Here is an 18,496-nt window from a genome sequence, read left to right as displayed (position 1 = left end):
GCAAGCCTTGAAGGAATCAAGCATGTCTGGTCTGGCTACTTTCAAGTCTTCATGCGCAAAACTGAAGCTGAGGATGTCCTGGTCGTGGACACCATGTCAACAGATGACCTGTCACCCTCTTGGGGTTCCTAGCAAGATGTCCCTGAGGGCTTAGCAGTCACTACTTATTGAAATGACCAGTTGCCCTCTGAAAGATCTGAGGAAACAGCAGTCCTATCTCCACCACACCCGGATATCCCTATCTGGTCAGCATATAACTCAATCCTGGCATCTGAGAAGCCTTTGACAGAGGTCTTCCTGCTTTGCATTTGAGATGAGATAAGACGAGATGAGATTCAATGTATTGTCAATGTACAGTACAGCACAGCGAAAAGTATTTTCGCATCTCACCAAAAATACTTTTCGCTGTACTGTACTGTACTTGTACTGTGATTTGATTGCAGTTCTACCTTATGAATGGAAAACACTGTCTTTGAAACAGACACAACGGATGTACTGCATGATCACTGGAATACAGATAAGCTTGGACCCAACACCATATATAGAAGATAGTTGGCTTGATGGAGCCTGGAAATAGGCAAATACAGTATACAGTATATGGCCCTACCACAACAAGGCGTACTAGAAGCAAAGAACAAGAATAGTGCTGTAGAAGCACACATGAAAACAGTCCTATTTCCCAACCAGAACGGTTCATGTGCAGAATCAGTGCAGCTGGTTGAGACTTGAGAGCATGAGCAGCAGGCCATGCTACTACAATAAAATCCTGGAGGAAGATCCCGAAATTGGGGAACTTTACCTTTATTTTCTCAATGTGCTATGAAACTGCGTCCCCTCTGATTCCCCTCTAAAAGACAAGAATTCATCAATGTACATTTCATGTTCAATAAGAATCAGATCCCTGTGCCATTGGCTGAATAATGCACTTCACATCACAAAGGTCACTGTAGGCCTTGTGGACATAGGAGGAGAGAGCAAGGTCATACTCAAAATGCTGTCCAACCAGAAGAGGACCATATGACTTTGGTTATGTTGATCAGCAACCAGAATAATACCACAATGTTTTCGCTTGCCAACAAAGGCCAAAGATTATAGTGGAATGTGGTGTTTTGTTTCTCCTTGTGACATCACACCATCATATATGGCGGTCAGTGCCTCACGCCTCGTGACACATCACACCACCATATATGGCCATCAGTCCATCACGCCTTGTGACACGATCCATATATGGCCGTCTCAATATATGAAGATCACTGCCCTCATCAAACCCTGGATAGCCATACATGGAGAAGACTGGATCATCACCTAGATCTGCATATGGAGCTTCAAAACTGGAGCTGACCTGTTCTGACATTCCATATGTTGATCCATTCCCACCCGTCCTTCCTCTTCGATGTCTCCCTTTTGACTGATACCTACCTGTCCATTTAAACTCTAGACGGGCCTGCCGCAAAGGTATTAGTGCAGCCGCGCCCAGCAGCCGGCGAAAACTAGAGTTCTCAACAGGCCCGAAAATGAAGGCCCGGTCCTACCTGGGCTCTCATCAAACCCTGTATATGCAATACACTGCCCCCGCTCACCATTAGATCTCCACATATGGAGCTGACCTGTTCTGACATTACATATGTTGATCTGACCTCATCAAACCCTGTACACTCAAGATACGCTCCATATATGGCCAGACCTCACCAAACCCTGTAGACTAAAGACACTGCCCCCACTGCCACCCTTAGATCTCCATATATGGAGCTGACCCGTTCAGATCTGACCTAATGAAACCCTGTACACTCAAGACACGCTCCATATATGGCCAGTACAGAATTTATTCCATATGTTGATCTGACCCCCCATTCCCAGCAATCTGAAATTCATAGTCATTTGGGCTCCTAACTCTTATGGATGACATCTCTTATTCTTGCTGAGGTATGCTGATTTTAGACTGGATGTGTGCATGGGGTGGGGGGGTGGGGGCACCAGCACAAATGGCTGTGCTGGAACTTATGGCCTGCAAGTGTGTACGGACCTGCAAGCTTTCAGATTGCTCCTGCTTTACCAACAAATTAAAGTGCACAGAAATGTGCAAGCTACAAACCTGAAGTGAAACTGATTGATTATGTGATGATAATGAAGAATATGACGAATACTGAATAATTGATATTGATATGACAGTGATGATTATGATGATGTTCATTGGTTAAAGTGAGTGAAAGACAGATAATTCTTCATTTTTCCCTCTGTATGACATGTTTTATTCAAAAAACAGTTAGGCGATTTTTCATTCTGTGAATATATGGTTGGTGTCTTTGAAGGCTGATAACTGCAACTAAGCTACCACTTTGGAACTGCTATCATGTTGAAATATTATCTAGGGATATAGACCTTTTAAAAAAAACATGATAGCATTTGCCACCTTGAATGTCCCTCACTAGTAAAAATCCTGGTCTGAGCCCATGGACTACTGGATGCCAACGATGAACCTCTGCCCCAAATCTTCCAGAATGGCCTGTTATAGAGCCACCAGGAGGCCGACTTTTGAAAAACACACTTTTTGATATTGCTCCTCCAGATTTTGTCCAAAAATCCTGCAAATCGTTACACACCATCTCTATAGTCATGTGTTCAAGACGGATCTGTCCGATACTTCATATTCCATCCTAATTGGCTAACATTGGCTTTCAATTTTGCAGGATTTGCCCGTTTTGAACAAAAAGCCTCAAATCATGAACGCAGCGTGCAATTTATGTGAAATCTTTCCTACTAGGTTGAGGAAATTATCCCACCCTTTGATGGCCTGTTATAGCGCCACCAGCAGGTGTATTTTTGCACGACACATTTTTGGAACAAAATGCCTCAAATGATCCAATTGCCATCCAAGGCGTAAGAAGAAATGGCCCCCTTTTCACATTGGCCTATTATAGCGCCACCAGGAGGCCACAACCTGACCTGGCCTGGTGGAGACCTGTGCCCCGTGGGGCACTTTATCTAGTTAGATATGTTCTGTCCCATTTTGGTATAGGAGAGTCAGTCAGAATGAATATACCCCCCCACAAAAAGTTATCAATTTACTTTTACTAGGCCTATATTATGTGAATGATTATTTATAAAACAATCCTTTCAACGTGATGCAAATTGTCTGTCACTGTGTAAATAGAACATTAAAATACATTAAAATGCACGTGCCATTATATTGTGTATTACTATTTTGCTCTCCAGCATGTTCACCATGAAAAGCAGGCAATGTTGCATGACATGACTTTTATTTGAGGCTCACAGATTCACGTTACAGATAATATTGTCTTGTATTATTAATGACAGGGATGCTGGGTCACCTGGGTGGACTGGAGGCTGATCCTCCTTCGCCAAGGAGCTATATATCGAAGAAGCACATTAACACGTTAATTCATACGCAACACACTCACCAACTTTATGTTAATGTTTATACCATCTAAAATGCAACACATACACAGTATAAGCGCGTTTGTCTAAAATGATCAAAAGGCTTCAAAGAGAGTGAAAATAGCTTACAAACTCACATCACGTCGCATTATGCGGCAGGTTGTGACCTTGTAGATCGCCTATCTGTGCTACTGTTTTTCAGCTTGTAAAATATTCTTCCTATAGCGTGGTGCGCTTTGGGAGCGTGCCTGAAGATGTCTGGGTCACCAACATGTCCGTACATAAATAATATAGCCTATACATTTATTTCATTATAATGTACTGTATATGAGATATCTGTATAAGAGGTCTCAGGTTACCATGGATTTTATAATGGCTGAGAGGCGTAGGTAGACCTGACGCAATAGCGGAGGGTCTTCTACCCTCTCGCCAGAGCAAGCCACACTTCCTTGTTTTGCTTGTGACAGGATAATAGCGCTTCATGTCTTTACGGGGCCACCCGGAGCCACACATTCACAGTCATATGAGCGCGGGCTATGCTTACACACCCGCACGGCCAGTGTGTGTAAGGCAATCAAGTGCTCCCCTTCTCCAGTTCAGCTACAGAGCTGAGGGATCAGCTGGGAATGATATAAAGTGATTGAACGTGTGGATTATCGTTGATTTTACAACGGTAACCAGCCAATCAGAATCAAGTATTGGGACTAACCGTTTTAGAATAGTTGGTCAAATATCCTATTAGCTTCCTTCCCCATTCTCTGCCTATGGTTTCTGGTAATATTTTTGACCACTTATTTTGTATGTGAGAAAATGAATAATTTGAATAAATAATTGAATAATCTGAATAAAGTTTATTTTAAAAGCAGGAACACTAGGAGGTACCGTAACTTCACATGAAATAACAACATAGAAAACTGACAAAACAGTGGAGAAGGCCTAGACACACATGATACAGGATAACAGGACACATGAACATAACTGACAATCAACAGTGGGATAGGCTGGGGAACTAAGAGGACACAGGTGGAAACACTGACAAATCAGAAGGTTAGACAAGGCAGGTACAGAACTACAGGGGCAGACAGGAAGGCACAGAACAATACTGCAAAATGAAGGGACAGCAGTGTAACAAAAAGTTAACCCTAACCCTAACTCTAACTGGGGAAAAAAACAAGGAAAGCATCAAAACATTGATGACAAAACAAAACTTCAAAGATTGTTTTTGTTAATTTTGAAACACCACAATGTACAATGTAAGACCAAAAGGAAATACTTATAGATACATTTCCCTGCACTTTCTGAACTAAATGTTCAACCCAGAGAAACCAGTGCACCCGTACACAAACACACGTGCGTGCGCGCACACACACACACACACACACACACACACACACACACACACACACACACACACACACACACACACACACACACACACACACACACACACACACACACACACACACACACACACACACACACACTGTTGTTCCTCTTTATGGACAAACAAATCCTTGCCCCCTGTCCAGCCGCGGTCACCTTGAATCGCACAGCGTATCTGTCACTCAGCCTAATAAACCAATCATAACCACTGATGCCACCGTCACTCAGCCTATAAACCAATCATAACCACCGTTACCCAGCCTTATAAACCAATCACATCCACCCTTACAGCCATGGTCGTGTTGAATTGCACGGCATATATTTTATTTATTTATTTATTTTAGAAGCCACGCCTGAGATAACGAGGTTAATCTAGCCTTTTTTCAGGTCGCCACCCCCGAGAGAAAGAGATTTTTAGCTATAGCCACAGCTAGCGGTGGGGCGACTGTGGCTCAAGAGGTAGAGCAGGTCGTCCAATCATCCATGGTTGGCGGTTCGAATCCCGGCTCCTCCTGTCTACATGTCGAAGTGTCCTTGGGCAAGACACTAAACTTAATTGCTCCCGATGTGCTGGTTGGTACCTTGCATGGCTTCCGCTGCAATCGGTGTATGAATGTGTGTGTGAATGGGTGAATGTAATGCACAATCTATGTAAAGCCCCTTGGATAAAGGCGCTATAAAAATGCACCATTTACCATTTTCTAGCGTCCCCATGTGCATGCACGCACGCCGTCTTCATGGACATTATGGCTCAAAATGAGATGAAATAGGCATGATCGGCGTGTAAAAAATCATTACTCCAACCTCCCGCTATGAAAACACTGATCGCATCGCTAGTAGGCCTCGTTGCATCCACAGAGCCGGGGGGCTCGATTAGTTTCACTTCCAGAAAAACAACAAGACCACCCCTTCTTCACTCATGTTACAAATTCGGCTGGCACACCTGCTACCTAAAGCATCTACAGCCCCCTGGAGTCCAAGGAGTTTTAACTAGAGGTTCTCAAAGGGGGATCTGGGGACCACCATTGTTCCTTGAGGGAGAGATGATGTTATACTTCCGCCATTCGAAAATATGGACAATCTACAAGCTCACAACAGGCTGTGATGCCATGCGTTGTACTTGTAACTTGTAAGCTTATTTTTATTTTGTAAGCTTATTTCGACACATTTCGAAGAATCTTGAAAATCTGAAAAATATGTGAATCATTTTGTAAACCTAAATCTTCCCTAATGGGGGTCCTTTGCACACAGTCTATTCAGTTGGGGTCCGTGGCCAAAAAAAACACAATTTGGGGGTTCTTGACATGAACATGTTGGAGAAGCGCTGCCGCCTCCTCGTCTCTTCTCTGTAACCCGATCAGAGCAGCTGGGATGTGGATCTGCGTGGGACGTTTGTCCCTTTCAGCCAAGCACCTGTCCCACATTAGCACATCAAAAACAACGCTTAATACGTTTTCTCCAGGCCACCAGAGGTGGAAGAAGTACTCTGCTTTTATTAAGTAAAAGTAGCAATACTCCTGTATTCAAACTATTACTTGAGTAAAATCAAAACTGTATGAAATAAAATATACTTGGTAGCCTATACTAAAGGCAGAATGTCCCCAAAATGTGTCAATATTCTTAAAATATATCAGATTGGTAAACTCACAACACGACACGTCACACGATATGACGAGTATAAAATAGGGCTTACGTGGTGATGTTTTCAATATATATCAAATATCATATATCAATCTAAATCAAATTGGATTTTCTAATAATTGTAGGGGAGTAAAATGTGCAAACTCTGCCGCATGTAGTGTAGTAGAAGGATCGAGCATTGAAAATATGAAATACACCCATGTAAAGTTAAGTATCGAAGCACCTCAAAATTGTACTTAAAAGTAAATGTACTTAGTTACTCCCCCCCCCCCCCCCCACTCAATCAAGAGGCTCAGTTGTGCAGGTCTGGTGATACTGACAACAGTTTGGATATATAGACTCAAGGTCTTTCTCAGCGCAGACGAGAGACAGGAGAGGGGAGACACATACACATGCACTGCTCTGCTCTGACTGCACGCAACAACGTATACAGTGCCGTACTATACCGTGCCATACGTGCACACATATAGGCCTACTGCAGGCGCAGCTATGATGCACGTCGTCTTGCTTTTCCTGCTCGTGGTCACAGGTAAGGTTTGTGTGTGTGTGTGTGTGTGTGTGTGTGTGTGTGTGTGTGTGTGTGTGTGTGTGTAACATACATAAAGGATCATGTAAACATATGTTCCCTCCAGACACAGCCTCCTGTCAGAAGGTGTGCAGTTACCAGCAGGTTCTGGACCATCTGAACTTCACCAGACTCAACGAGTTGTACACGTCGACGCGGCCCGTGTTGGACCACACACATCTGACTGTGGTCAACCTGGATATCTTCCTCTATGCCATTTCAGGCATGTGTCTGTGTGTGTGTGTGTGTGTGTGTGTGTGTGTGTGTGTGTGTGTGTGTGTGTGTGTGTGTGTGTGTGTGTGTGTGTGTGTGTGTGTGTGTGTTTGTGTACTTGTATTGCTACTTGTGAGAGCCAAATGGCCACACAAGTATAGTATAATAAGATATACAGTGTGAGGTGGATTTTCCTGGTCCACACAAGATGAATGGTTGTTTTAGAGTACAACTTACAGTACAACTTACAATTAGGAAAAGATTCAGACCGTTCAGCTGTTTGTGTTGGAGTCATATCTTGATGTATAGGCCTACATAGTTGTGTGCCGGTGTCACGCACCGAATATAGTTGATCTACAAGCTCCCTGCAGCGTGTCAAAGTGTGACACGATTATTGTAGATTTGCTATTTTAATTGTCCGACAACTCCACACGTCAAGTACAAGCACAACTCAGGCGTCCGCGTTAGGGTTCAAAATTTCACCCAAAATAAACGTAAACAGCAATAATGACATCCACAAAATTGTCCTCACAAGTATCATAATACCAACATGTGCGTGCGTGTGTCATCTGTTGATCTGTATTGCCATAACGTTACATAAAGTGTGTGTGTGTGTGTGTGTGTGTGTGTGTGTGTGTGTGTGTGTGTGCGTGCGTGCGTGCGTGCGTGCGTGCGTGCGTGCGTGCGTGCGTGCGTGCGTGCGTGCAATGGTGATTCAAGTGTATGTGTTATGTTGGAGTGGGTGTGTTATGTTGATGTTTTGTGTTCTCACCTGCATGTGTGTTTGTGTTTGACAGATTGACACAAACACAAACCTTCATTCCTTTCATCTGGGCAGTAATGGTGAGTTTTCCCAACACATCGATATTAATTCACCGGGCTTCATTAGTGGAACCTGCACACACCGTATAATATTGTACAGCCAGCAACGTGAAGCCTGATTTAAGTCCTTTTCTATCCTAGCTGCATGAATGCAGATCAAAATTCAATTTCAATGAGAGGCGAGCTTTCAGGCAATTTGGCGAAACTGTCCTCCCATGCACTCGCAACCGGAGTAGAAATGTATAGCACTTTTTTTCGTGTGGAGATCCAAATACAATTGACAAATTTGCCAAAATTACATTTTAGCCTTTGCATAAGACTGGAAGGTTGTCATGGCTAGGGCAAGTTCTATGGCAAGTAAGTAAGTGCTCCGGGCTAAGGTGGAGTCACAGCGCAACAATGAGGATTGATACTTTGTTTTTCTTAGAATCTTTCAAGTGCTGAATAAAATGCTGCCATGCCCAATTAAATCATATCAGTCTGACCTAGATCTGATCCTCTCTACCTCCAGTGTGTTCACAATGTCAGCGGCCCACATTTTGACATTATGGGTGTGTCTCGTCGTGCATGTCTTTGTCGTCTGAACCTTTTCTTCCTCTCCTTCTTTTGTGTATTATTTGGCTGGCTTCTGAATGATGTCTTGCTTTCACTGTGTAGACGTGGAACAACGTTCTGTGGAATCACCCAGGTCTCTGTACCTATAGACATGCTGTGGAGGCCAGACCTGTTCATCTACGAGATGTAAGAAAACACACACAGCTGCACGCACGCGCTAGCATGCACGTATGCACACACACGCTAGAACGCACATATACGCATGCATTTGGGACTCAAATGAAACTATAGTGAAGTCACATAAATTGGTCTTGATCTTCCTTACTTCCTTTACAGGTCTTAAGGCTCTGGCGCTGCTACATTTAGTGTGGCACAGTGGTTCTTAAACGTTTTAATAAGGACAGCCACAACTCTGAGATTGTACACATGGAACCAAATGGACCCTTAAGGATCATTCTCAGAGTTAGACACCCATAAGGGCCCATTTGGAACCCTCCAAGTAACCATGAGTGAATGTATTTCTTGCATTGCTGTTTTATTAATGTTTTGTAATGTGGCACATTAAACATATTGTTCATGTCTAAGACCATTAGACAGTTGAGATACAGAAAAGGGGGAATGACATCACTCATGTATCATTAACAGGTTCAGTGCCAGAACGGCGACCTGACAATGACTATAATCTAATAAGCGAACATTTGCTCAAATCAGCACATCCTGTCTTTACTCAGTAGACGAACAGCAATGTTCATTACTTAACCACATAAGCCCTATTCGAAAACTGAAAATAGCTGATCTACAAGCTCACAAGGCTGCTTTCACTAGGCCTATGTTTGAAAATGTAAAACATGCCCAAATAGGATTGAAAGTTATTAAAAGCTGTCCACGCCAATAAAGATAGCTATAAATATATATTGTTTTAAAAGGTAGGTCGTTGGAAAGCTCGGATAGCCGATCTACAAGCTCACGATGTGACACAGCATGATGCATAGTTTTGCCTTTATCATCAGGGTAAAAAAATGGCAAATGGTAAAATAAAAATTGCCATGATCCGAAATGCTGATGTCCTCACAAGTATGGTATTGTGTGTGTGTGTGTGTGTGTGTGTGTGTGTGTGTGTGTGTGTGTGTGTGTGTGTGTGTGTGTGTGTGTGTGTGTGTGTGTGTGTGTGTGTGTGTGTGTGTGTGTGTGTGTGTGTGTGTGTGTGTGTGTGTGTGTGTGTGTGTGTGTGCGTGCGTGCGTGCGTGCGTGCGTGCGTGCGTGCGTGCGTGCGTGCGTGCGTGCGTGCGTGCGTGCGTGCGTGCGTGCGTGCGTGCGTGCGTGCGTGCGTGCGTGCGTGCGTGCGTGCGTGCGTGCGTGCGTGCGTGCGTGCGTGCGGGACAGAGAAAGACGCAGCTCCGCACAGCCCCTATGTGTACGTGTCTCACGACGGGGCGGTCACCATGGAGGACGACCTGCGCGTGGTCAGCACCTGCAAGATGGACGTCCACAAGTTCCCCTTCGACACGCAGAGCTGCAACATCACCGTGGGCTCCGCCATTCACTGTGGTGAGCTGGAACATCGCCGTGTAGGAGCTCTGCCATTCACTGTGGTGTATGACAGAAAACTGTGGTGTATAGGGTCCATTTGGTTCCATTGGTATACTGTCAGAGGTACAGACCTGTTAACGGTCAATTTAGGACAAAGTGCCATAAATTTGGCATGCCACACTTTGAAAAACGATATTATGCCATATTTTGAGTGGCACATGTCAAATACCACTTTTGGAGCTCGCCCCAAGAGTCCCTGGACCCCGCGTTGAGAACCACCACTAGTAGCAGTTAGCTATGGTTGTTAACTGTAAATGTTGTCTCTTCAAGTGACATCCTCTTTGCCTCTATGCTCTTTGTCTGTCTGTCGCAACGTCCCTCAGTTGACGAGATGCGTCTCGTCCCGTTCTCCAACTCGTCCCGGGCCACCCAGTTCTCTCGCCAGGTGATGCAGCGCCAGGGGGAGTGGGACTTCCTCCAGCTGTCCGTGACCAGCGACACGCTGCCCTACGACAGAAGAGTCATGGAACGCATAATATACACTGTATGTACATATAGTGTACATACTGAGCTGAGCTGAGGAGACATAGGAACCCGTAGTCTGAAAACTCACCATTTCAGGCCCCGTCTTATAGCCTGTAGGACTTATTTCCTCAACAACCTTACAGGCTTATGCAAAGGCTATGTAATTTAGATAGCATTTATGTAGACGTAGCACTCTAGTATAGTGTATAGTATACTCATATAGCTTTACTGTACTGATGTTCCACTGTTAGACAGATGCTACTGGTTATTGTCTTCCTTTTGATTCTTGATCACTAATTTGTATGTATTTGATGTAGTACCATACACCGACACCACAGCGCGTAAACAGCGCCTCAAACTGTGACTCCGCCCACAAACGGGGGAAGTTGTGATCTTCGCTTGTTCACTGCAATGCAATTTGCGGCATTTTCAAAACAAGTGTATTATACATAAACCAACGTTTCGACCGGTGAGGTCTTCTTCAGGGAATGAAGAAGACCTCACCGGTCAAAACGTTGGTTTCTGTATAATAAACTTATGGCATCGTGGCTACGAGTGTGCAGCCTTTTTCTTATTTTTCATTGTTCAGTGCCTTAGGCCTTCAGCACCTCCTCAATTTTGGTGTGCGCCCTTCTCCTGCTTGGTTGTATAATGTATGCTATTGCCCCAAACAACAACATTTGTGGTATTTAATTAATCTCATTAACTTCACAGTGACCTATTGTATCATGATCTACTACACATAGTAAAGTGTTTTCATCTTCACAGCCACCTACTGCATCGTGATATTTGCTCTGATGCTGCTGAGTCTGTTGGAGACGGTTCTGGTGACGTACCTGATGGAGAAGGACACTGTCCCCATGCAGGAGACGGGGACAGACGAGGACCACAGCCTGAAGGTGGACTGGCAGGACAAACAGGACAAGGCCACCGTCCTCAGCTGTGACAGAGGTGAGGAGGAACATACCTGAAATATTATTATTATTATTAATATATTATATTATTATTAATTAATTATTATTAATTATACAATTCATACAAACTTACACTGGAGTTTAGTTTAGTATAGAAACGACAGACAATGACAAACCAGCAACTGACCACCAATCTGTGAACCCATCAGCAAAATAAAGGAAAAACAGCACGCTCTGCTGTTTGTTTCATTTGAATTTGCCTCAATAGAATGTGTATAGCAGGAGGTTGCCCGTTTGGCCCGCCATCAGCCCTCCACTTCCTGTGGTGTTCCTGTGTTTTCATTCCCACTATCAACAATGTATACACATTTTGAATGGCCCTGCTGGCAGATTCGGTAGCACAGCTCAGAATCTGTGACTAGTAGAGCAACAACTATATAAAACTTGAAAGTTGGTGTCCCCTGGTGGATAAACTGGGAGAAACACAGGTAAACTGGTAAAGTGACAAGGGCATGCACAGAAGACACAGCCAATGTGAAATGTGTGGAATGGCTCGCAATGCACAGAAGCTTAGCTAAACAGTTGCTGCCTGTAAACCTGTGCTGACAGGACCAAATGATATGAAACAAATTGTTTAGCTTTCATCCATGTGTAGTGTATTGCCATTATTTGTCGTATATTGAGTGTCCAGGAAGCACTTTTTACCCTGTTGCATAAATGATTGGAGAGGCCAGGCATGTCCTTATTTCTGTATCATTTTATTAAGGACAAAGCTTAGTTACCAAATTCATGATCAGTCAACTCCAGAGCCATCCTAGAGCAGTCCCATCGTAGCAGTCCCCGATCTCATCTGGAACCTGGCTATAGATCTCACTCTGACTGACTGGATTCTCGACTGACCTCTCTGACTGGATTCTGTGGATTCTCCTTGGATTCTGGATCTCCGCACATTTGAGACCCTCTTTATAATTCTCCCAAATAGTGCATGTAGGGTGTGCACCCCAAAGCCCTTGTATGTGTGTACGCACGTGCATGTGCGTCCCCAAATGTCTGCTAGACCACCGCATACTAAGTAGATGGTCACTTCTATAGATTATTAACACAATGGTATCCACGGTTCAATTCAATAGCCTTTACAATTTCATAGCAGACCTTTTCAACTGATCACATAGGCCCTTCTTGGAATGTGGCACTAGACCAACCAATATCAGACTCAGATCTCACATGCAGAAACTCAGTCAGTGAAGGTTTGTTGAGCACAACAACATATGACATTATACAACATTATATGGATATTTCATCGTAATGTGGCTCTGTAATATACGACACATGTGCCAACGTGTCATTTTAGATGGAAGAAGAGGAGTGCTTCCTGCGTACTGTGATGTGACTGGTGGTGACAGGACATGTGAGCTGCTTCCCATCACTGCACAGGTTAGCCTACAACTGAATACCACTTCCTACTTCCTTATCCAACTCTTCTACTTATGAGATGAGAGATGAGATGGTGCATTGGGAGCAGAGTCCCGAGGAAAAGTGAACACGCAAAGGAGGATGACGGATGATGGATCAGACCATCTGAAGAAAACTTTTGATTGGACAATGAAACATCACTGCAGACTTGCAGAGAGATAAATATCTCTGGCTATTGTTGTAAACTTGACTCATCGTGTCTATGATGATGAGTCCGGAGCTGATAATTCATTATGAGCTCTGCGGTAATCAATGTTGGTAACATCTGTCTCTGTTCGTTATAGTATGATTGTATAGGATTCATATATTATGATTAGGCTCAAGCATAAATGTAACTAGAAGTAGGGCATAAAACTAATTGACTGAAATTGTAAATCTCTCTGTGTGTCATTCCTGAAGTTTTGGGTCATTTATGGGAATAATCATGTAAACGAACGCGTGTGAATTTTGCACCTCTCTGGGGGTTAAAGGTGAAGGACCCAGATGTCAGAAATTCTACCAAAACACACTACAGTAGTGTGGAGGTGGTGTTTATAGCTATACTCCATAGAAACACACAGTAGTGTGGAGGTGGTGTTTATAGCTATAATCCATAGAAACACACTACAGTAGTGTGGTGGTGGTGTTTATAGCTATACTCCATAGAAACACACTACAGCAGTGTGGTGGCGTTTATCTATATTCTAGAGCTAAACATTACACCACCGCACCACTGTGGTGTGTTTCTGCACCACATTATGACTTTTAAACTTTGTCAAAAGTAGTGAAAATAGCTGATCTATAATGTCAGAATCCTATATGTGTATATATATATCCTGTTTATACTATTTGTGTGTGTATTTGTTTATTTCAGCACAAGGTGAAACGTAAACGAATCCGGAACCCCGATGTGACAGAGTCCAAAAGATCTTTCACTTTCAAATACCATCTGCAGCAGAGAGGGGAGAGACTGAATGTCTGTAAATGAACATTCACGTCTGTGTATCAGATCACCAACAGTCGCATTCAGGTTTGTCTCATTATGCATTTTCGCATGTGCCAATACAATTATGTAGACATTTTCCAAATACAGGTGAGCTCAGATTTATTCTCTATATTTTGTACAGGTGATTCAGGAAAAATTAGGCTCTCAGGCTAAGATTCCAGCCTCCCCAGAGCAGGGAGAAGGACAAGAGAATCAAGGACAAGCAGCCAGGCCAGGCCTGTCCAGTTCTCCTCTTGAGGATTTAAGAGGAAAACATAGCAATAGGTAATTTCATTTTAGTTAACCCATTCTGGGTGGGAACCCCATTTGGTGTTTTAGGATTATGTTATACTTTAGCTGTTGAAAAATAGCAGATCTAAAAGCTCGTAGTGCGGCTCGAGCTTGTAGACCTGCTATTTTAGAAAAATCGTGAAAATGTGGGACAAATCTTAATATATTCTTTCAGAGTGAACGTTTTTAACTCAAATCTTTGCTTCTGGGAGAGTCCCTGGAACAACATATTTTCAGATGGGGGTCTGCGGCCAAATACATATATTTTTGGGGGTCCTTGACATGAAAATGTTTGAGAACGACTGACATAGAAACATGGGTTTTTCAGAAAACTGTCAGGATTTAGACATTTTGTAGAATCGTTCTCAGGTCATGTAGGTCAGTGCAGTAGAAAGAATAAACATAGTGTTCACATGTAGCCACACATCACCTCAACAGGAAATTATTTCAGGTCGAATGGCATGTCTATTTTTTGATTTGTATATCTTATTTGCATGATTTGTGTTTTTTTTTGTTTGTTATTATAGTCTTGTGGCTATTGAAGCTGCACTCTAAGCTGGTAGCATGATCATTTTATTTAATTAAATTTTACTTTATTTTCAGACCACATCGCATTCAACCTGCAGTGACAGAGGGTATAAAGGAACATATCCTCTCTTTTCCACGGGAACTGAGCCACTACACTCATATGAAGGGAACTGTAGACAGAGAATATCTGAGCCCAGATCTTAATATTATGCGTATGTACAGACTCTATAAAGAAAATAACCCAATGTCCCGAGCAAAGTTCTGGTTGTACAGAGACATCTTTAAACAGCAGAACCTGCGATTTGGCCAGCCAAGAAGTGACACATGTGCCAAGTGTGATTCCTACTTTGCCAAGCAGCAGCAGCATCATCAGATGAAGAAAGAAATACAATTTCTAATGAGAGTGAACTTCATCATCGGAAAGCAGAGAAGGCCTACGCCCAGCTGGAGATTGATAAAGAATGGGCTAAAGCAAACACTGACTGCCATGTTGTATGTAGATATGCAAGGGGTTGTATTTCTGCCCAATCTGACACATTCCAATGTTTATTACCAACGTCAGTTTGCAAATTATAATCTATATATTTATGAGATGGGAACTGAAGATAGCCCAACCATGTGTCTCTGGCATGAGGGGATTGCCAATGCCCACCGAGGCTCTGTTGAGGTAGCAAGCTGTCTGCAGAAATGGGTGCAGTCTTCCTTCACTCCCCTGGTAAAACCTAAGGAACGAAGGCTTATCATCTACAGAGATGATCTTGCAGTCAAGGATGCAGAGTCCTTTTAGAGTCTTGCAGATGAATAGTGAAGACTTCAGACTTATCCCTGATGCCGTGCTCAAGAAGCCAGCTGGCCTGCTAATCACATCACAAATGTGGTTTAAAGTAACAGGTATTATTCACAATCCTACTATGACCTTAAAGGGATAGTTCAGATTTTTTTAACTTAAGTTGTATGAAATACTTGCCATTAATACAGTGGTTGCAACTGTATTAATTGATTGCCCGAGTCCCGTGGTGGGAGTTCTGCTCTGGTTTTGGTCAATATTAAGTAGTTCCGGTCATTTTGTGGGGGGCACTGGGGCCACGCAGTAAAAGTAAATGAATCCACAAAACGAACGTAATTTGTATTGTTGACCTATTTCTAAAATATTAGCGTGACTTTCGTTCAACTTTGACCCCTCTATCACATGGAACTATTTTTTGGGCGTAGTGATATGGACACAAAAAACATAGTTCTGTGTGATAGAGGGGTAAAAAAAGAACGGAAGTTGCACTAATATTTTAGAAATAGGTCAACAAGACAAATTAGTTAGTTTTGTGGATTAATTTACTTTTACTGCGTGGCCCCCAGTGCCCCCCACAAAATGACCGGAACTACTTGATATTTCACCAAAAACAGAGCAGAACTCCCACCACAGGACTCGGGCAATCAATTAATACAGTTGCAACCACTATATTAATGGAAAGTATTTCATAAAACTTAAGTTAAAAAAATCTGAACTATCCCTTTAACCCATTCTGGACAGGAACCCCTTTTGGTGTTTTAAGGGTTATACTTTAGCTATTGAAAAATAGCAGATCTACAAGCTCGTAGCGCGGCACTAGATGCCGCGCTACGAGCTTGTAGATCTGCTATTTTTGAAAAATTATATATTCTTTTAACTCAAATCTTTGCTTCTGGGGTGTCTCTGGAACAGCATATTTTGAGATGGGGGTCAGCGGCCAAATACATATATTTTTGGGGGTCCTTGACATGAAATAGTTTGAGAACCACTGACATAGAAACATAGATATTTCAGAAAACTGTCCGGATGTAGAAGCCTTTTGTAGAATCGTCTTCAGGTCTAAATGGGTTAAAATACCTCCTGTCATAGAAGCACTGAATGAAATAATCTCTTGTCACAATAGGAATTAATAACATATATATATTTTTGTGTTGTGTTTTGCAATTCCAGCTGCAGATGTGGTGTATTTTCACACCTAAAACTCACTAAACCGTAGTAAACTCTAGAGAGATGAACTAGGCTAAAGCAAACTTGTAGAGTAGTGAAAAACCTCGCCAAAAACCTCTGAGGTGTTTGCTCTCAGACCCAAACTATTCTGACTGTAGACATTGTGGCTCCACTCAACCTGCATCAAATTCGCACAGAGACCAAAGTGTAGTCTAATATTATTGACAGAATATTGCATTATTGGCTATGGACTATATTTTACGATTCCACACTCCCCCCTTATGACAATCACAAGATTGGCATACAGAAAAATACATATAGTCCATATTCAACTGTAGTACACCCCCCTTTGACTCCATCACAGCCTATAACACACATCAGGAAAAACAACAACAAATGACAACATTACACAAAGTTCCCAAAATGATTACAACTGGTTCAAATTACATGTTCACGTTCTTCTAAATGATTCTTCTCCTACATCCTTACAATTTCATCAATGTACACCTAGCATCACTTTTCGACACATCACGACATTCACAATACCCGTCTGTAACTTCAAATCACTTTTTTAAAACGAATTTCACATAACCACATGATCAATGATAGAAACTTTAAACATATACTGACATTAAAATCACAACACTTTCCGTCTTAACCCCTTTGTTCCACTTTGAAACTCCCACTTTTTTTGGAATAATTATTGGCCTTCAATCTTAATAACTAAACACCCAGTTTAATATGATATTAAGAGTAAAACATAGCCATAACCTTCATTATCAAATAAGTTTTTCGGACATGTTTGATAAATTCATTCATATTTTGAAACTTCTCCCTCAAAGGCTTGGTAAGCGCGATGCGGGGAAGGGAGTGGGGCAAAATAAGATCCGATGCCAATACGATCCTAGCCAGAGGCCACCTCCTGCTTCAGACTAACAAGTCACAGTTCAACTTAACCAGGGTACTATCGGGTTACGTTACTTATCCTGACCCTAACTTTTCAAGTAACTACTTGATGAACGCTAACTCCCTCACGTTTAAAGGCAAAAGTTCTCTCAATAATAACAAAAGAATCTTTCACGTCGTGGCACCCTAACTGCCTCTAGTTGACATTATCGTAAACTAAATTTAACACGAGAAAAGAATAATCAGCTCTACTAATTCTAAGACGATTTTATACTGAAGCGTATGAGAGTGGCACCGGGATCTCGTTCGTCTGACACAGAGCATCAATTAATCTCAATAAAGCTAAAATTATTTAAACATTCTCCAAATTACCCCATAGACTCTATTTCTTGAATCAACTTCTTAACTAATTTTAAATTCGACAAAACACACAAACATCAACGTATGCCTACATATACGCTGAATAGACTCACATTTAGACACACTTTTTGAATACAGATAAAGACTGTTGAATCTCTCCATCCGTTATTAATAAACTTCCTATAATGTCGCAATTGTCATTGTCTCACCTCATGTGTCCGTTCAGCCATGCGATCGGGTCAAACAGGCTGCATGAAAGTTGCCGTTGAACTCGCCCCGCCGTCGCCGCTCTGCTTCCATTGTCCTATCCAACACAGCACCATACTCCCCCCTCCAGACATTACATGAATATGAAATATCACATAAATGACTGGAAAGAAAAACATGAACGCACGTGTAGCTACAGGCCTCGTCGAAACAAAGAAACGCCGCAAAACGAGCTCGCAGATCCGCTGTCTCTGAAGAATGAAATGAAC

General features: G+C 42.5%; 1 protein-coding gene across 1 annotated transcript; it reads left to right on the top strand.

The window, feature by feature from the left end:
* Window positions 1–6,909: 6,909 nt before the first annotated feature.
* On the top strand, window positions 6,910–18,276 carry LOC306937206 (5-hydroxytryptamine receptor 3B-like; the record flags this gene model as incomplete). Its single annotated transcript, XM_079520872.1, has 8 exons — window positions 6,910–6,949; window positions 7,053–7,218; window positions 8,678–8,761; window positions 9,954–10,123; window positions 10,489–10,635; window positions 11,399–11,581; window positions 12,896–12,978; window positions 18,247–18,276. 8 exons carry the CDS (start codon window positions 6,910–6,912, stop codon window positions 18,274–18,276), a joined length of 903 nt encoding a protein of 300 aa, XP_079376998.1.
* Window positions 18,277–18,496: the final 220 nt, after the last annotated feature.

The sequence above is a fragment of the Electrona antarctica genome (genome assembly GCF_951216825.1).
Source record: "Electrona antarctica genome assembly, chromosome: 14".
NCBI classification, from domain to species: domain Eukaryota; kingdom Metazoa; phylum Chordata; class Actinopteri; order Myctophiformes; family Myctophidae; genus Electrona; species Electrona antarctica.
Note: the sequence above shows the minus strand (reverse complement) of the source record. Positions and strands in the feature narration are given on the sequence as shown.